At 34.7% G+C, this 22,561-nt stretch overlaps 1 protein-coding gene across 4 annotated transcripts in view; it reads right to left on the bottom strand.

The window, feature by feature from the left end:
- The window catches only part of LOC110454581 (NAD(P)H-hydrate epimerase-like), a 124,539-nt gene that overhangs the window by 19,620 nt on the left and 82,358 nt on the right, over positions 1 to 22,561 (bottom strand). For all 4 annotated transcript variants that reach the window (XM_021504165.1, XM_021504167.1, XM_021504168.1 and 1 more), the window contains 2 exons: positions 14,046 to 14,154; positions 7,917 to 8,027 (listed from right to left, as the gene is read on the bottom strand). In XM_021504165.1, coding sequence (XP_021359840.1) covers positions 7,917 to 8,027; positions 14,046 to 14,154 — 220 coding nt within the window. The remainder of the gene's footprint in view (positions 1 to 7,916; positions 8,028 to 14,045; positions 14,155 to 22,561) is intronic.

Raw genomic sequence — 22,561 nt, 5'->3', positions numbered from 1 at the left:
ACAGTACTTAATCTTCTTTTGGGGTAAAATATCGGTAGCTTAAAGTTTGGTAAAAGTACGTAGCACTTTGACGGTTCAGGGTTATCCCTTATGTGTCTTTCGAATCATGATTTGAACAAACGTAGTCCATGTTATGAATATATTAATTTACTAGTGACCGAGAGAACTAATTGATTAATAAATGAAAGAATGCATTGATGAATGAATGAATGAATTGATGAATGAATGCATTGATGAATGAATTAATTGATGAATGAATGAATTGATGAATGAATGAATTGATGAATGAATAGATGAATGAATTGATGAATGAATGTATTGATGAATGAATGAATTGATGAATGAATGAATTGATGAATGAATGAATTGATGAATGAATGAAGAATGAATGAATGAATTATTTGAATAAATGAATACATTAATTGTATGAATTGAATGTAAATGAATTATTTAGACGAATGAATGAAATGAATGAGGACATGACTAAAAATTAGTATTCACTGGTATTGCTCAGTCATTTATCTCTTTAAATAAAGAATGTGTTATTACTATTATTATTTATGAATTAAAAAACGTATAATATTTAGCTTACCTGAGAAAGAGAGTTAAAATACAATTATCTATATATCTGTTATACCTGGCCGTGTGGATAAATCTGACACCGCGTAACTTACTGAAAATCTGTGGCAAATAACATCGAATGTATGTGAAGTCGGTGCACTTGTTGATGTTGTTGTGTTGAAATATTAAAAACAAAATTGTAACTTTTCTTCTTAAAATTCAATTCAAGAAGACGTATTAAACAGAAACACATTTTGTTTCATTGTTAATGAATACGTATTCAGTTTTAATAATGCACAAAAAAATATAAGTCATAACATTCCTCACGATAAAAACATCATTATTAGTTATTATTAGGAAGTAACCCCTGATGTTGCCTGTTCTACTTTCAGTCCATTACACTGCACATCTCATGGTAAATTAGATGACATCGTTATAAAAAAAAAACACGCATCGCCCTGTCAGATTGAATCTGGTGAACGAACAGCTCTAATCGCGGTATTGATTGAGAGTATTTGAAGATATTCGTCAGAGGGTTGTTTGAGTTTTTATACGCCGGAACAGTTGTAATGCCCAGCCACACTACAGCTGACAGATATCAGTGATCGATAGAGATGGGGGTTACAAATGGCAATAAACCGTGCATGCCTCTCTATGGTGACTTATTTCTGCCATTGACATTCATCTTACGAAATACGTATTCCGTCTTTGCGTATTGCAGAGTTATCTGTTCTTGTGAGCAGGTATTGCTTGTTACGTCATTTGTTTGTGAGAGTAACGTCATCAATTTTTAAGAAAACGACGTAGTTTTCTCACACAAACCAATGACGTAACAATCAATACCTGCACACCCGCGAAGCTAACTCTGCAATACGCAAAGACGGAATATGTCGACATACAAAATGTATCTTTAAACGATATCGACATAATCTAAGAACATGTCGACAACATTTTTTGGAATCTCTCTACAGAATTTGAAATTATCACATTCCGAGAAACTTTTATCGAGATAATTGCCAAATAATGAGGTAACTCGGATTTTAAATTATGTTAATGCTTGTATTTGACATCGACTTTCCGTTTATTTATGGAATGCATAACAAGGGGAGTTAACCAATGGTTACCCAAGGAATTAGCATGTGATGCACAAATATCTTAAACTTATTAGATTTGCTCACCAATATGCCTCGTTTTGGGTTTCGTATGTCGGCAGTATAACTAAATGAATATGCGGAAAGTCGATTTCATATCCGCCAACTTACACGATAAAAAACTAAATTGTCTCAGAACGGGCGGTTTAATGTCGATATACTTGTACATGTAATTGATATATGATGTCGAAATCCTCTGAGATGAGGATTGAATGGCATCTTTTTCAATTTCATAATTATATGAACGCAATCTGTTACATACATATTCCATAAAATTACCAAATATTTACCTTGTTTATTGTAAATATGCATGTAACCGATTTGCGTTCATACAGGTATGAACATTGAAAAAATATCGTCAGTGCAAACCAGATTCCTGGAACAGCCTAACGTCATCAACATTTTTGCTTCTAGTGGTTGTCTTGTGTTTTAGGAGGCGGTGGGGGAAGCTTCGAAATGACGCTGATCCAATTACATGTATAGCCCTATTAATGCAATTTCTTATTGTTATGCCCGTAGATGAACTTGCAGTGTAAATGTAAATATAATGTTTTGACTTGTATATACCAAGTCAACATATTTTGAATTAATATCTTACCATATGTTTCTATATGTTACTATATGTTACCATATGTTACTATATATTACTACATCTTACTTTGTTACCATATGCTATTATATGTCACTACATGTTACAACATGTCACTACATGTTACTATATGTTACTTTATGTTACTACATGTTACCATTTGTTAATACATGTTACTATATGTTGCCATATGTTACTAGTTCGTTAATGGCAGCAATCTGTCACCATCATTTTCACTCTAAATTATCAACTTTAAAGTTCTTTTTCCGACGCGTTATAACTCATCCAAGCCGAACGTTAAATTGATTCATTGCCATTACAATTTGTCCAAATACTATTCTGATGTCCTTGGTCAGCGTTTTAAAACTAAGGAACCAAACTACACACCTAGGAACATATAACTTCGTTAATGTTGAAATTACCAGAATTATATTAAATATTTAACTTATCTGAAATTGCCTTTCAACGAATCGATGAACTACATTTCATTTCATTTTTACATTTAGTAAACAAGAAAGAGGAGTAAACAACACAAGAATATAAACCGAAGTGTCAAAAATACAATTCTCACTAAAAATCAATAAACAAGGAAATTCTACATGGAGACCCTTGCAAACGTACAAGAAAAAGACCAGGTGCTCCGAAAGTGTAAGCGCCTTCTGATTACCATTTCGGAAGGAACAAGCGAGTTTTGTTTGAGGATACCAAATATAGGCTGTTCTAAAACGCTTATCGAACGAGAAAGCCGAACAGTGGGCCACTTACATTCAAAATGACAATAGTGCTAGTTCAAACTTCACATCCAGATCCGCGGTTCGTATATCGGTTTTCAAATGCCTTTCTGCCAAGTTTGTTGAATCTGTTGTACTTTATATATTCAGTTCTGATAATAAATTGATCTGAAATTGCTAAAGGAAGCATGCTGTGGATTGAGACGGAGTCCATTTATTAGTATAGACTGACAGCTCTCCGCCTGTACACATTTCAAACATTACACGGAACAGTCCCAAGCAAATCCAAAAGAAGGCTGTGGCGCCGGTATGTTCCTGGTTAAAACTGATTCGGCGCATAACAGTAATGCTAAATTTCACACCTACTTATAAACGCATTTCAAGTATTGTATATGTCAGAAAATGTATTGCTATATGTAAATTCGAAATTTAGGACTTCGAGCCAAAAATCTGACATTTGAAACAATATTTTTTCCAACAAGAATTAACTAGAAAAGAAGTTTTGTAAATGATAATGTCTTCTTCATTTTTTTTCTTGCGAAAAAATCAATTGTTATATATAAGGGCGGATCATGTCGGGGAAAAACAGAAAATAGTCAGATTCCCGCCCCCCCCCCCCCCCCCCTTCTTTACGAAAAAAAATGTATTTTTTTATAGAAATTGGCGGACAACGTATCTTAAGGCTTGTTAAGTTCCAGACAAACGTGCTGAGATATCTCAGAATTGTAAATATCAATTACCTCCAATGTCAGCTCGCTGTGATTAAATAGACAAAAGGCGGATACATACGTCTAGTCCTGTCAGTAAAAACAGTCGGTCTGACTATCACCACGTAACACGACCAGGCGAATTACCTCACTGTATATGGAGGATTGCGAACGAATTCCCATTTGTTATGATATGTTATATATACCCCTAGGCTTGGCCAGTGTCATGAGCGTCTGCTGAGCCCAGCGGTTACACGTTAACGGGCTCTGTTTTAATTATCCGTTTGATATCATTTCAACATAACTGTAATTTTCAGATAATTTCTTATATATTCCTCAAAAAACGCAAAATCGGGTTGTGCGAGCTATTTCTGGTTACTACAGTTTTATTATAGAATAAAGTAATGCATAAAGATCGGTCATCCCAGCAGGTCGGGAATTGAGAAAAGAAAAACTCCTTCTGTTTACCCACTGGATGATTGTATGAGGCGACTAATGTGAGACGCCTGCAAAATAGGGGATTTGCTTCGCAGTGCCCTCTATTTGGAGGCACAAAAGCGACCGAAATAAATCTGCTGCACCCAATACAAAAAGTGGGATCTTTTTTTATTTATCTCTACTTCTAACTACCCTTTGTTTTCTATTGCCCTGCTTGATAATACGCCACTTTTGATTTTAATGTACAACGTTCGCAGTTTTGGAAAGCAATGGGTTCTTCGACGCAACAGGGACATACCGAAGTCCTTAAAAATCGTAGTTGTTATTCCCTGCTTAACTTTTAGCATATACGATAATGACAACAAATGATTCATCCGTTGTCAGTATAATGGGACCGGGCGGAATGATGTGCTTCGTGCCATGTTCGTAATGTATCAGTGTTGGAGTAATTGCCTCCGTGCGATTGTTTAACATTAGATAATGATGGAAATTAAAACAAAAATCATTAAATAAATAAATAAAAATGCTTGCCATGTTATCAAATGACACGGCATAACAGATATATTGATGCTTTTGATATCGAAATAGTTTTTAAATTTCGACTATGCCGTCTGTATGGCGTGTTTGAGGGGGGAAAAATTATAACATCTAACCGTATCTAATCGAATGGAAATACAAAAATAACATACAGTATAAAAATGGAAAAATTAAATGAATAAAACAACAACTGTAGTTTATGCTATCTTGTCATGTAATCAAATGAAAACGGTATACCAAATATTGATGATTTTGCCTCCGAAATAATTTTTAAATTTCTCCCATGCCAACTGTATGGCGTGTCTGAGCGGAGAGAACATCAAACCGTATATAATCGAATTGAAATAAAAAATCAAAAAAAAAATCCTTTAGTTTCAGCTACATTATCATGTGATCAAATAAAAATGATAATAATGGAAATTAAAAAAAAAACATTTAAGAAAAATAAATGATTGCCATGTTATCAAATGACACGGCATAACAGATATATTGACGATTTTGTCATAGAAATATTTTTTTTAATTTCGACCATGCCATATAAATAGCGTGTCTGAGCGGAGAGAACATCTAATTGTACTAAGAAACCACAGGAAATGGACCCGTGTGACCTAGATATCAGTTATAACGAGATATGTAGGTTATCAAATAACAGCTAACTCGTTTGACGCACTTAACAACTGGAGAGGACACTTTGATATGCATTAGGAAATAGATAAAATTGATTATATCTAGTATATATTATTGGGTGCATCACGGACGTTACTCCACAAATTACTCTCATAAACTTCGCTCCGCTTTTCATTATGTATTCTGATGACATCAATTTTCTTATATCATATCCTATCTCGTTCAGAATTTACCTGATATTCATTTAGATCCAATCAGATTATTTATTTCAGGCATTTAATATGGTCAATTTATAGCAAAGACATTCAGGGTGATTATATGTTGTTTGTGTTGGAATACGTAAACATGTTCACGAACACGTAAATATATATAGAAATAAGTAAACATATCTAGGAATACATTCTACAGATATGTATAAAAATACTAACACTTTATCTACGAATGCTAAACATGGATCAAAGAAGTAATATCAATGATAAATTCCCATATAGGGATTGAATGGATTTTTTTTCATGTACATTGCGGCAATGAATAGCAGTAGCTGATCTACATATCCTGTGGAGCGCGTTAGCCAAAGTGGCAGATTGGTTGGCCCTTTCTAGCATTTTCTGTGTCTCAACTGAAATAGATTTAATGATAGTACAATGCTGCACCACTTATGTGTTTATTATTATTTCTCGCAACTACGTTATCTTGGAGAAGAGGAGATAACTATTCTCAGAAACGGTACTATGCGTAGTAATATGAAGTGGTCATTGTGTGTGAAATCAGCTGACTGGTTGCACGAGAATCGTGTTGGTAGATTCATATACAGAACAAACATCAAGAATGTAAATATATAACATTGGATCCTTACAAACCTATGTTTGAAGGATACAAATGACTTAACTTTTCATATGGGATAAAGGAGAAATTCGTACAGTGAAGACAATAAGAGGTTGTCAATTTACGGTGCAATCTGCTCCTTTATCGAGACACAGAACAACACAGCACACTTACACAACAAAAACTAAAAATAGAAATATAAAATGATTAACTAATATTTACAAATCACTGACCGTATCGTTGACAAATGGTACTATGTGTATTTACATCAAATTTACATCGGATTGTGTGTCTTTGCCACAGCTAAGGGCATGTGGAACAAGAACTAGATGTCAAAGTGCTTACATCAATGTGACATTATATGATAACTGCTGACTAAACAAGTGGGTGCATCGCCTGCTGCAGCTTTGGTGGGAGGATGGTCGATTGCACGTGAAGGCGGAAGGAATAACTACAACATATCTGATGTTGCATTAGCAGTCAGCTGGCATCAATATAATTACATATTTGGGAGTGATGCCAGACATCGAGGTTTGGCAAAGGACTTTGGCAGTAAGTATGTACAAGGGATATTTTATCACAACCTCATCATTTTATTGAAAGATGTTATCCGAAAGGGGCCGCGGTGGCCAAGTGATTAAGGACTCTGACATTCTGCTACCGCTAGCCCTTCACCACTGAGTCGCGGGTTCGAGGCATGCGTGGGGCAGTCGCCAGGTACTGGCCGTAGGTCGGTGGTTTTTCTACGGGAACTCCAGGTTGTATCCACCACCAAAACCTGGCACGTCCTTAAATGACCATAACTGTTAATAGGTTAATGAGAATAAAACTTGCAAACGGGACATGGGAAAAGAAGTATCAAAGACACTTTTCATCTAAAACCTATTATTTCTTATAAAGATTTGATCCAGAAGCCACTAGCAAATAATTTCGGAAGAACCGCATCATTTATGCAAAACTCTGGTGGGGCAGAAAGCTGAAAATATACCTGACGAGTTTCATCCAATAGCTATAGTCGAAATATATCTGTACAAAGATGGCCGCATACATCTACATTTATATAACAAGAGTACCGCGGTGCGGAACAATATACGCCCGTCGAATGCCATTTAGTATTATATACTATCTTACATTGAAATAAGATCTGCATCATTCTAAGAGTGGTTAGCTGACATGCTATAAAAAATGTAGGAGAAAATCTCTGGACAAAAAAATAAATACTGAAATGACTAAAGGGCAATAACTTTTGCAAAAATCGTTGAATCAAAATTCTGTTAATGGAGACACAACTTCATATCATGATTATAATGTATACCAAGTTTCAAAGAGATTCGTTGAAATAAGTAAGAGGAGATTGCTGGACAAAAATCAAATGCTGAAATAAACAAAGGGCAATAACTTTTGGAAAAGTTGTCGAAAGACGGGCGTATAAAAAATCAATCACAAAATTAATCAAACATAAACAGGTAATGGTTATTGTAAATATATTTGTAGGATAATTTGTAAAAAGCAAAGCATTCCTTCTCGGGTTATTGCTCAGAAACACTTGGGCGGATGACGGTAACGACTTTGCCGACGGTATTATCTATTCATTTCACTATGGATATCTTTCAACCATGATAGCTATTAATATACATGTATGTTATGATTGAGAAGGGTGTACGTAACATAAATTTTGTTGCTGATAAGTTGACATGTGAGTGTGTTGTAATGTAAAGGTGTTTAATGAATAATAATATTTAATACTTACAAACATCTTGAGGTGCCTGGCACAGACGAGGCCATCACCGCCATTATTACCAGGACCGCAGCAAACAAGCACTGCGTGGTTGTCACGTGTCATTGTTTCAAGAGGGTAGCACTGAAATGTAAGTAAGTTTCATCATAGTAACGGAAAATCGCTTTCAGAATATATTGCATTAATCAGGTCGATCATTTCAAACAGCAATTAGCGACTTTAAATCCAGAATAAAAATCAAACCACTTACACCACAGTGGCACGTGATTGATGAAAGTTCCCACGTTTAGGACGTAAAATAACGAGGATTTGGACTTGGATTAACAAATACGGATGTCGCCGAGAAAGAAAAAGACACTCATCCTTCTTAAACACATAGTCACAATCTCCTCATACTGTTAAAAGGTCTTCGTGAAATGTTTTGTATTCATATTTTCCCACTGTTTCATCGGTTTTGAATTATGGTGCTGATGCGGTCGGTTGTTGGCTTTTTGTGTTTTTTTTTCTATAGGGTTGATAGAAGCTTCTTTATTGTTTTACACTTGTTTTGAAATTAATAAAGTTAAGATCAGTCTCCAAAAAGGCGCATTATGAAATATGTTTGTAAACAAATGGGTTTCGTATCACCATTATGTGAAGAATAAATGCATTTCATTCGGTCGGAAGTATACTGCAGGCAGCGATCAATGATGTCTTCACTTCCATGTCCGATAACGTCAATCTATGCGAACGCTGTGTTAAAATCTATATTGGAAAGAAACTTTGATATTTATGAACAACGATAATGTATACAATCAGAGAATTAGAACAAGGACGTGTTGGAATTATTGTGACTTTGCCTCAAAAAGGAAGAAAACATGCTGAACATCGGGAAATTTTCGCTGCAGTTTTATTTTCGCCTCCCCCCTCCTAAATGAGGGACAATATACCAAAACAGTTAACAGTTGTAAACAGCCTAATATCCAACTTAATTAAAAGTGAAGGGCGAATTTAATATTCGCCGAAAATGGATTTTACCGTTTAAGGGCGAAAATTCTACTGGACGAAAAATTCCCGGTATAGAGTAAGACTGCATCGATTAACATCCGAGCTGAAACCATGTGCTCTAGAAAGATAACAAAACCCCACGAAGAGTACAGGAGTTGTCATTTAGATGTCAACAACATATACATAAACGACAGAACGAAATATTAATGCCGTAAACGATACATCTCAAACAGTTGCTGCCTACTCGAACAGCCACTGCTGTGTATCATCAGTGATATCGAACTCCTATTCTCGGGGATAGTTCACAGATGTCAGCATCATCATTCATTGCTATAACTCGATCACCAAGATATTTGTGTTTCTGGCAGCATCTTCTGTGTGACAAGTGCGATCGATAGAGGAGAGAATTCCCGTCAAGTGCTTATTTATCACAGACCATGAGTGTCCAAGCATGCAAAAATGCTAGTATACTCTCCACATCAAGCAATCGCTGTAGTTATAACAAACCCAGATAAATCAAAATACTTCCGTCAATGTATGATCTCAAGACAAATGATTTATTTCGAGCCTGTATAAATATCTGAAAGACATGCTTTTCCCCTGAGGTTTGTTGTATGAATTGACGTAAAGACATGATTGTTATCGTTAGGCTGTCCTGATTTTTTATTTTGAGGTTCAAACATTTTATTTACTACCAACTGTTATGTTGTTAAGGTCGTCACTATTAGGGTTTGGGGTCAGCCACTTTTAATGTAATTTTGTTTGATCCACCATATACTTTCCAAAATGATATTACGAAACCAAAACAAGTTTGCCGACGTTTCCATAATAGAATTGATATTTTTAATGTGTTATTTACTCCGTGCTACTGATTTCAATAAAGTATATGTATTGTACTGCAAATGACAAGAACTAGGAGCTTGCAACGAAGTGTTTCCTTATTTATCAAAGAACCGTTATCAATATGATGTCGGTTATGTTGTTGTTATTTTTTATATATTAAACATTTGTATTTTTAAAAACCAAACATATTTTGTTATAACACCAGGCACATCGTGTTGATGATGTTGGTTTTACTGTTATATTTACAGCTCATCTGATGCCGTCAATAAGTAAATAACAATTTCTTTCATGTAACATGCCTACTATCAAGTACCAACAAAAGCAGACCAATGTATCAATTTTACTTTCGAATACTCATAATGTACAAAACATGAGTCTCTGCTTCAACTAAAAGCCAACAAAATAGAATATTGAATGTCAGGCCTACTATCAGTTGGTTTCAAATAAATTCATGGATCCATCTACTTTACCAGCAAAATATTAGAATGTATCACTACTCTGGGATACGAAACTAAAGAACAATGGACGAAGTGTTCCTTTAAATACTAACAAATTAGAACAATGAACCACTTCAGCTTTTAGATAAAATAAAACACGGATAAATCTACCGTCCAATACCAAACAAAATAGAACAATGTATCACTCCAACTAATAAATAAAGTCTTCCTTTATTAGATAACAACTATTAGATACACAAAAAGAACCATGAACGAAGTCATCTTCAAATACCAACAAGAATAAACGATGTTTTTCTCCAACTATTCTATACAAAAAGACTGGACAAAGTATTCCATTAAATACCAACACAATAGAACAATATACTACTTCAACTATTAAATAAATAAAAAACATTGACAAAGTATACATTTCGATTCCACAACATTAGTAGCATGCATCAATTCTACCACCAAATAAAAGTTGGACAATTAATTCGCAATCTCGTAAATCAGAACCCAATTAAGTGAAAGCGATCATACTGTGTCATTGGCCTCATTGGCCTCATCGTTTGATATTCTGATGAAAGAGCTCCATTAACTTTAAAAAAAGAAAAGAAAAACATTCTTCAGTCATCACAATTATTTTACAATCAGATAACTGGACCGCTAGAGTTCGATAATGGTGTTGATGCTATCATCTTTGATCATATTATAATCACGCGTCGGTCTCATGCGTTTGGATGAAACTTTTATGTTGCATTGTAGTAAAGAACAGGGATAGTGAAGATACACAATTTTTCACTCCCCTTTTTGTATTCATCTAAAATAGCAATGTTTGACAAAGCCATATTCTTGTGCATTTATTTTTATAATGTTGTTTGGTCTGCAGAACGCATTGTGAGTTCTTTGTATTAACGTTGTTTCGCATCGTGCCTTTTATTTTGACGATGTTGTACTCATTGGATGTTGACAATGCGGTACATTTTGTTGTACACCTGGTCCATTATGTTGACGACGCGGTACATTTTGTCCTTGTATAGTGACGATGTGATATTTTTATCCTTGTTCTTGTGACGATGTTGTCCATTTTGTCCCTATATGGTGATGATGTTGTACACCTGGTCCATTATGTTGACAATGCGGTACATTTTGTCCTTGTATAGTGACGATGTGATATTTTTATCCTTGTTCTTGTGACGATGTGGTCCATTTTGTCCCTATATGGTGATGATGTTGTACACCTGGTCCATTATGTTGACGACGCGGTACATTTTGTCCTTGTATGTTGACGACGCGGTACATTTTGGCCCTTATTTGGTGACGATGTGGTACATTTTATCCTGGTATGTTGATGATGTTGTAAATTTTAAATTGACTTTATGTTTAGTTTGTGTCTGTTTTGACGATATGGTACATTGTATCCTTGTGTTTTTACAGTGTGGTACAGGTACAATTAAAATCAAATTTGTTTTCGGAATGTGTTCTCGTGTCATCACGATGGTCCGTTCCCAGTTCCATTTGTTCTACAACGAAACCACGTGATTATGTTGTTTTTTGGAACTAGGATCGTAGTTCAGGCCCCTGTTATAAATGAATAATTGTGATATCAAAATGCGCCTGCATTGGTCTGTAATCGGTGTCTAGAGCCCTGCACATACAACCGACATTAGCAGGTCATTACGCTATCCACCCACCTCATGAAGAGTACATAGATGTTTTGTAATGTACAATATCCTCTATCGTTATCCCGCATCCTGTATTCATGGGGTTAATAAAAATGGATATTACCCTCTCAAAATGCTAATCAATGTCTGACCTCGATTAAGACGGAAGATTTGTTAACTAGGGAATTCTATAATTAGATCCGCCATCGACTTGGTTGAAATATTTGTTAGTCTGTAATATGTCATTACGGGGGTATTCAAGAACCTGAACAGTCTTTGAGTAAAGGTCAAATATAAATCAACCAGTTTTAAAACAGACCATATTAGTTTGATGAATTACAATATGTGAGTTTAGATTCGTCATCCGATGCTACCGCAGAAAGTAAAACAATGTTCAGCTTTGGATTTGCGTCTAGGTCTGCTCACGATTATTAAGTCAAAATGCAGGTCACTGTTCCCTTAGAAAACTGATATGTTTCGATTTTTAAACAAACACATTCCTAGAGTTTATCCTTAGCTTTCAGGACGATATGATATCAGCTGTTGTCCATTGTCGAAGTTAAGTGTGGTCGTACTGAGATTGATATGCATACCTAATTGGGGCAATAAACCTTCATGTGTGTCACAATATGTATCGTCAGGCCACATGTGGTTGGAATCAAACCATGTTAAGCCATTTACTTTGTGTAAACCAATTAACCAATCAAATTTATTTAGCTCAACATTTATGTATATTTATATATATATATATATATCTCACAAAAATACTCGAACCTAGCCCGAACCTTGCCATTATATATGCACATATCAAGTTTGGTTGAAACCAAACCAATGTTATGGCAGGTTACAACCTAGTTACAGTTTTTGTCAGTGTGGTACTTTCTTCCTTAAATCTAGCTTTCAATTTATTTTATGAAAGATGCATATTTGTCCGTTAGGCTTTTATGGTTTCGTTAAAGAGGGTCGAGAAGATAGGCTTTGTGATGGTCATTACGTATTCTGTTACCGACGTATAACTATCCATCTATGTGCTAATTACTGTCTCAAGTGCCCACTTTTTCATTAATACACCCATACAAATGATTGCACTCCTAGAGGGCCTAAAATAGATTGACCATACCCAGGAGACGTAATAATCGTCTAGTTATATACATATGTAAATGTGTAGTACAGGCTGACTGGATAACTGCGTCTGGACAAAATTACACAGAAGTTGCATCTTCTGGAATTCAGCACTTAACAGGTCTATATCTAAATTGGTTACAATGTAAAAGGAAGCATACTTAATCCAATGGGCTAGCAATTCAGATAGGACTTTCCATATCACAGTACAGAAAACGCGCGCTCCATGAATACAAAGGCAAATAATAGGGTGGAGAGGGGGCGGGGTATATCGCTGTCTGCGACTGTTGTTTGACATTTCAGGCTTATCATCTGCTGCTATGAATTTAACATTTGTGTTTTTTGTTTTTAATTATTTCTTTATTAATAAGTATTTCTAGAAAGCTAAGTTCGTATTTGGTTTGAAAAACATGAACTTCAGTATTATCAAGCACTTTCTTGCAACTTTAAAGGTCGAAATGAAATGTTTAGGAAAAGGGTTAGTGATCCAGAGTTTCAGAGTAATATTTATATCGTAAAATAGCAATCGTTATAACGTCCTTTTTAAAAAAAACAATTTTAATCATAAAAACTCTGAAACAATCCTTCAATATTTGTTTTTTAAACAGTTCTTCATTATAAAACTTCGAAGCAATCCCTCTTATATCAAATCACTGTAACAGTTTTTCATAGAAAAGAAAACATGTTATCTGTCTTAAAGTGTATATTCTAGCATTTTTCAGGGAATGTGGAGCAAATACCTGCACCTTCCAAAAATACACCTATTATCCAGGACATTTGAAGCTCTGGCCTACATTGCGCCATATTTCACGGTCCCTAGCGACCATGCTATATAACCAATAATCTCTGTATCTCGGTAGTTGTTAGTACGTGTGTTTGTACCTTGGTAACAAGGGTATTTAAAAGAGGACACAGTGGAATCGACATTGCATAAGTAATGTTATACAGTTTTGGTGTTCACGCATTATATTTTCCAAGAGTGTATACTTATGTCTGCTATCAACAAAATCAAAAATTGACCGTTAAATTAAATAACTTAAATAAATTAAACTTTTTATAAATAAACATCAAATGAAGTTGATATTAACCTTTGCTATGGCAACGGCACAGCTGTATCCAGCCAGCTCCATCAACTGGTCAACACTGAATTTGTACTCCTCGAATAATTCTTCATCAATCTTTTGAGCTTCATCTTGGCTGTAAAATAAAGAGAGAAAACAATATAAATATATAAGCGACCTTATTGATAAAAAATCGTTTTCAACATTTGTGAGGTCATAACAACATTAGATTCATGAAATATTTATACAAGGGGCAACGCATTAGGAACAGAATATTGTCACCGGAATAAGGAAACTTCTGTTGGAGGTCCTAGCAACAGCATGAGAACAAAACAATCAAATGTATGTCAATTTTCAAAACTAATTTTTTATAAATATAACACGAAATTCGCCATTTTCATTTATTTTAAACATAGTATTTGATCTTCAACATGAATGTAATATTGCTTAATGTTTATTATAATAAGCATAATAACAATGAACTACGAGCTGCTTCACGGTGGACGGTGAACAAACTACGCCTGTATTACGTCATGCTGCCCGACATTGTATCAGTACGCAATATGATGAGGTCACCAGTGTTACCTAAACATAAATGACATTTTCGTCAATGGTCCAAGCATACATAATGTTAATATTTTGAAATGAATGTCGATAGGAGGGGGAAGGGGAACAGGAGATATGACAAGACAAAAGAACGCTTACAAACGACCGCAGACATGTCACCTAATGAAGTCTGTCCTAGTATGCTTCACCGTTAATAAAGTATGTCTAACGAACATCCTAAGGGCTTTCTAATGGGATCAGCAGAATGACAAGCTAATCGGCTGTAAGGGGAGAAATACGAGTACTCAAATACAGCATAGAATCAATCTATCATCAATTCACCATAAAGGTGACGTCATTTATGATTTGAATACCATCTGATCAGCTAATTACTGTTCAACCTTCGACAATTGTAAACGTGTCATTCGTTACGGAATCAAGCGTTAATAAATATATCCGTATCTCCCTCTGGGGCTATCTTAAGATAACTAGAATAACCAGACCATTGACAAGTAGGGATCAAATCAGCTGTTTATATTTGCACATATTAGTGTATGTAAATAATTGCATATTTGTTGTATTTACATTTTTACTCTTATCTACCATTGTAGGGTTTTACATTTGATTATATGACATATTGACGCTTATCTGCAACTCAGTATTGCATGTTTTATTATTTGACACATTGACACTGACATGCAATTGGAAGCTTTTACTATTTGTTATTTGAAGAATAAGCACTTTTCTGCAATTTTCGGATTTTACCATTTGTTATTTGACACATCGACATTTATCTGCAACTGTAGGCTTTTTACGTTTGGTCATTTGGCACACTGACACTTCTCTTCCATTTTTGGCTTCCGATAATGGGCTTGTCACATATTGACACTTCTTTAATTTGGATTATAGGACACGTTCACACTGAGCTGCAATCGTAGGCTTTAACTGTTGGTAATTTGACACATTGTCACCTATCTGCAATCGTAGGTTTGTTACTGTTATTTGACACATTGTCACCTATCTGCAATCGTAGGTTTGTTACCGTTATTTGACATCGACACTTACAAGCACTTTTAGGTTTTTACTGTTGTTAATTTGACACAGCGACACTCATCTCCAATTGTATATTTTTACTGATTTTCAACTTATCGATGCTTATCTGCATTTTTAGGATTTTACCATTTGTTTTTTGATTCATCGACGCTTATCTGCAATTATATGCTTTTAACTAATGTTTATTTGACACATCGAACATTTTTTTGCAACTGTAGGCTTTTACTGTAAGTTATTTGACGCATCGACGCTAATATGACATTGTATGCATTTACTGCTGGGCATTTGACAGATCGACTCTTACATGCAGTTTTAGGTATTTTATTTTGCTGTTGATTACTTAATAAATAATAATAATAATATCTTTTATTTGTACAGGATTACATATTTAGACAAAGTCTAGTTTACAATACGGCCCTGTTATACATACATGTGCAGACTTGATAAGGTAATTATAATGGTAGAATGATAATAAATACAATCTTAATGAAAGATTTATATACACATTGACAAATATCACAGATATCATAATGTATCACACTTATTACTTACTGTAAAACATTTTTATATATTTCTTTTTTAAAACATCTACACTGCACGACTGTTTTATAACATCACTAAGGTCATTTTATAAAACAGAGCAACTGTAGCTAAAAGAGCGTTTAAAAATATTTGTTTTTGCTTAAGGGACATACAGTCTATCTGTTGTGGTACATTTTTTTTAGCTCCGGTACTTCTGGGAGACACATATCTTACATATGAAAACATGGAATTTAAAACATTTGGAGCTTGCCGTTTTAGAATTTTATAAGTGAGAACTGCTTTCCTAAACTCATAAACATCAGATATAGGCCTCCACTTGAGAATGTTAAAAAGAGTACAAGAAGGAATTAAAATATCTTTGATGTTCAATAAAATCCTGGCAGCTCTTTTTTGCTACATAAAAATGTACATTTTATTGGTAAGAATGCACCACATACTTGAACAATATATGAAATGAGGAAAGACAATACTTTGATAGACCTTTAGTATAAAACTGTCAGACATAAATGGTCGAAGTCTTCTCAGTACACCATTTTTTTTGATAATTTTTTAAAAACACTTTCGATATGATCTTTCCTTAATAAAGTTTTGTCTATGTTTACACCTAGAAGTTTTGCGCACAATATCGTCTCAATAACATTTTCTTTTAATTTCAAAGAAAGATCTCTACATTTGAAAAGTTTTTGCACAGAGCCTTTCATCATACACTGTGATTGAGACCTAATTTGTTATTTCTCATCCAAACAAATGTACATTCCAAATCTATTTCGTATTTATCTCCACAGTTTTACCTTTCACATCTTGGGAAGTGTCATCTGTATACATGGTAATAGAAGATTTTTTAAAACACTCTCGGTAATCATTTACATATAATATAAAAAGGAGCGGCCCAAGTATTGAGCCCTGTGGAACACCAATATTAATTGGCTTGAACTCAGATAGTATCCCCTTATAGTTTAAAGCTTGTGATACATATGTATGTCAGAAAGATATGAATGGAAAAACTGTACGGCTGATTGGGATACCCCATATGACTTAAGTTTGTGTAAAAGTACTTTGTGATTTACGTTATCAAATGCTTTACACAGATCAATAAACAGTACACCAGTAAGGTACACTTAGTCAATATGTTTGACACATCCCTCTAAAACACTTAAAAGGGCTGTTTCTGTTGAGTGATGAGGTCGGAAACCAAACTGACTATCACTTATAAAATTGTTACAAGTTAAATAGTTTTGTGAACATGTCTTTCTAGTATGTTGCTGAGACCCGACAACACATACACAGGCCTGTATTAACGGAACCATGGTCACCTGTTTTAAATATGGGTGTGACCTTTACCATTTTCCATTATGTTGGAAACTTCTCAGTTTTTAATATTGTGTTAAACAAAAAGTCAATGGTTGTACAATAGAGTCACCGGCACATTTGAATAGCTTTACAGATACACCATCTACACCGGTTGCTTTGTCAACAGACATATTTTTATCTTTTTAGATACACAATCTGAACTAATGGTTGGTATTTCATACGGTTTGTCAGTAATAAATTTGATTACAATCGGTAAACTGTCGTCAAACTCATTGCCTATTTCAGCACCAATACTACAGACAAAATTGTTAAAGATATTTGCAACTTCCAATTTATCTGAGACAGTTTTGCCATCAATATTAAGTTTGACATTCATATTAGTTCTTTAGAGGGTAAAAATTCTTCTTTTTCCATACATCTTTGGGTTTGTTAGAATTATGTGATATAGCTTCCTCTAAATAATCAGCTTGTCTAATTTGGGATAGTACACGATTTAAACATGCTCTATAATTAGCCCAATCCCTTTCTGATTTAGACTTCCTTGCCTTGTTGTGTAAATAATCGCGATTGTACATTTCATTTAAATTACTGTCATTAACCCAGTGTTCGGCATGTGCTTCTCAGTCAAAGGTGAGTGTCTGTCTATAACACTTAAGAACAGTTCCTTAAATGTAGACCAGACATAATCAATGTCATCAAATACTTCAATACGACTCCATGGAGCTTTATCCATGTCAGATACAAGCTTCTCTTGGTCAACACCTTTAAACTTTCCGTATTTAATAGCCAAATGGGAATTTTTAACATGTCCTTTTGACCGCCGAATGGTATATTATGTGATGATCACTGCATCCTAGTGGTACCATTGTAGTTTTTTTGCTGCTGGTTAATTTTTTCTGTTACTTTTACTTTTGATTACTCACGTATTTGACGAGTCGATATTTGTCTGCAATTATAGGATTTTGCCATTGGTTATCTGACACATCGACGCTTATTGTATGTTTTTTTGCCGTTGGTTACCTGACGCATCGCCGCTTCTACGCTATTGTATGTTTTTTTGCCGTTGGTTACTTGACGCATCGACGCTTCTACGCTATTGTATGTTTTTTTTGCCGTTGGTTATTGACGCATCGACGCTTCTACGCTATTGTAGGCTTTTTTGCCGTTGGTTACTTGACGCATCGACACTTATATGCTATTGCGAAACAATAGCATATAATCTATCAACAGATGTCGACTTGCTATTTGATGCATCGAAGTTAATGTGTAACTGTAGACTTTCGCTATTGGTTATTTGACAGATCGACGCTCATTTGCAGTGGTAGGTTTTTACGTTTGATTATTTGACAAGATTCTAAAAAAAATATGCTGATGAATTAAACATAAAAATAGATCTGTTATAAACTAATACTTGCCATACATTGTAATTGTCTATTGCCTAGATTCATGTGGCTGGCGACGGCCAGCTACATAGGGGAATCAAGATATCTACCGCTATGACATGCGTTGATGTAACGGGAGCTATTTGGAGAACACCGTCGCCTTACCATGGTGATTTATCAGCTTCGGTAAATATCGAAAAACATCCCGTTTACTGAGGGTATTAGAAAGACGCTTTTGGAAAGTATCAGAGACATCATCATGTACATGTATGGTCAAACTATATAGCTTACAATACCACGTGATGGAATCCTTAATTATTTATTTGCTATTATTCAAAATTTATATAAAGAACTATAAATATGGACACCAGTTTGAGTCATTATGGTCATTATTAAAAAAAATCGTTCACGTTAATAAATTAAGAAAAGGGCAGTCAATGAAAGATAAGTAAACGAAAATTCTTGGAGTTATACAACGCACCTGTCCGCAATAATCATCAGACATTCGGGAACCGGTTTGTTGACCAAATAAGTTGAGTAATTAACAAACACATATCTGGATTTTTCAGATAAATTTCCAATATTTAGATAGAATTGTGTACACCAAACGAGAGTTAGTTTGGAATGTTCTTAGATAGAATTGTGTACACCAAACGAGAGTTAGTTTGGAATGTTCTTAGATGGTAGGTGAGTGACTAACTTTCCCGAATTTATCAACATCTTGGTTTATGTCGGATTTTGCTCTCTTGCAACAACAAAGGTCAAAGGTCAAAATAAGATGTTGTCAATAGATAATGGGGTCAGTCCATAAAGGTTTCATCTCATTTAAATGTTATTTTGTAACCAGAACATGGACAAATGACACTCCGAACGGTCACTTTACAACGGTATGGTAGTGATAATAACATCGCACAACTGCTGCTCTGATATGGCGGATTCGTAACCACTGTCAATATGAGGCTATTATCGAGATCACTCTCTCAACGGATGCTTGAGTTGTAGATTCAAGATTACCAATATTTGCGTTTTTGCAAGATCAGTATCAAGCCGACGTTTGGATTTTGTGAATTAAAGATCACCCGATCTCGACTCTTTGATTTTTGTTGTCAAGATCACTGTCTTTATTTTATCGACACATTATAGAAATATATCTTCTCGAAACTGCCGTCAATCGATAAATCGGCAAATCTCGCACATCCGGAAGGCCCGTTATTTTTCTCTTAAAGTAAGTTATTCACTGCGTGCGCATTTCAAATGACTATTTCTGATAATACGAAACATCCATTTACTTTCTTAATTTAAAGTTGACTTGGAGGATATTTTCAAGGTATACATAATATTTATATTAACGTCAATATATAACAAAAGAAAAATTCAAAATTTAAACTCACAGTCGACAGATAAACACACCAAAACGAATTAAAAAAGGACATTGAATAACCTTCCACAAAACTTGGAATGGACAGAAAGTACTCCAGGAAGGTTGACCTTCCCTGTATCGAATGTAGTACCTATGTTGAGGTAAATTTTTACACCAAGACAGTATTGAAAGGTTAAGTACTTCAGGTAGTATCAATCAAAAGGTGTTCTGTAACACGTAAGAAAGTATGGACTTTTTCTGTACCCCATAACATTCTTCCGATCTACTGACATCAAACCAAGTATTGACATGTTCAGTACCTTAGGTACATGTTGTATACCCTTCATCTGATCTACTGTGACACAAAACAAAGTATTGCTATTTTCAGTTTTAATCGTAACATTTTTTTTTTTTTTTTTTTTTTTTTTTTTAAAATTTTTTTTTTTTTTTTTTTTTTTTTTTTTACAATCTTTTTAATCACAGATTTAGGGAATAAAGAGTTTAAATGTTGATTGTTGATGTTTAGAGGATCGAAGAGATACATGTATGACATTTTTTTTTTGTAATTGTTTTATTTTTCTAAATAAATCATCAGCATTAAAGCAATCAACACCATCATACATTTCCAATATCACAATAAACATCATCAGTTTTAATCGTAACATACCAGTCATCAGATGTATTGTGAAACCACACAAAGAATTGATAATTTCAGAACCCCAAGTAGTATACCCTTCATCTGATCTACTGTGACACAAAACAAAGTATGCTATTTTCAGTTTTAATCGTAACATACCAGTCATCAGATGTATTGTGAAACCACACAAAGAATTGATAATTTCAGAACCCCAAGTAGTATACCCTTCATCTGATCTACTGCGACACCAAACAAAGTATTGCTATTTTCAGTTTTAATCGTAACATACCAGTCATCAGATGTATTGTGAAACCACACAAAGAATTGATAATTTCAGAACCCCAAGTAGTATACCCTTCATCTGATCTACTGCGACACCAAACAAAGTATTGCTATTTTCAGTTTTAATCGTAACATACCAGTCATCAGATGTATTGTGAAACCACACAAAGAATTGATAATTTCAGAACCCCAAGTAGTATACCCTTCATCTGATCTACTGCGACACCAAACAAAGTATTGCTATTTTCAGTTTTAATCGTAACATACCAGTCATCAGATGTATTGTGAAACCACACAAAGAATTGATAATTTCAGAACCCCAAGTAGTATACCCTTCATCTGATCTACTGCGACACCAAACAAAGTATTGCTATTTTCAGTTTTAATCGTAACATACCAGTCATCAGATGTATTGTGAAACCACACAAAGAATTGATAATTTCAGAACCCCAAGTAGTATACCCTTCATCTGATCTACTGCGACACCAAACAAAGTATTGCTATTTTCAGTTTTAATCGTAACATACCAGTCATCAGATGTATTGTGAAACCACACAAAGAATTGATAATTTCAGAACCCCAAGTAGTATACCCTTCATCTGATCTACTGCGACACCAAACAAAGTATTGCTATTTTCAGTTTTAATCGTAACATACCAGTCATCAGATGTATTGTGAAACCACACAAAGAATTGATAATTTCAGAACCCCAAGTAGTATACCCTTCATCTGATCTACTGCGACACCAAACAAAGTATTGCTATTTTCAGTTTTAATCGTAACATACCAGTCATCAGATGTATTGTGAAACCACACAAAGAATTGATAATTTCAGAACCCCAAGTAGTATACCCTTCATCTGATCTACTGCGACACCAAACAAAGTATTGCTATTTTCAGTTTTAATCGTAACATACCAGTCATCAGATGTATTGTGAAACCACACAAAGAATTGATAATTTCAGAACCCCAAGTAGTATACCCTTCATCTGATCTACTGCGACACCAAACAAAGTATTGCTATTTTCAGTTTTAATCGTAACATACCAGTCATCAGATGTATTGTGAAACCACACAAAGAATTGATAATTTCAGAACCCCAAGTAGTATACCCTTCATCTGATCTACTGCGACACCAAACAAAGTATTGCTATTTTCAGTTTTAATCGTAACATACCAGTCATCAGATGTATTGTGAAACCACACAAAGAATAGGTACTTCTAGTATCTCAAGTAGCATACCCTTCAGCAGATCTACTGCGACACCAAACAAAGTATGAACATGTTCAGTACCCCACGTAGTATACCTTTCATCCAGTGGCAGATACAGGTATGTTTGGGCTTCAGGAAACCCTCACCCCCACCCGGAGTATTTTCACCATTTTCCTCAATTTTTCCCCACTTGAAACTCGCTCCCCCCCTCCCCCCC

Source organism: Mizuhopecten yessoensis, unplaced genomic scaffold (genome assembly GCF_002113885.1).
Source record: "Mizuhopecten yessoensis strain PY_sf001 unplaced genomic scaffold, ASM211388v2 scaffold7915, whole genome shotgun sequence".
Classification (NCBI taxonomy): domain Eukaryota; kingdom Metazoa; phylum Mollusca; class Bivalvia; order Pectinida; family Pectinidae; genus Mizuhopecten; species Mizuhopecten yessoensis.
This window is presented reverse-complemented; position numbering and strand designations above follow the sequence as displayed.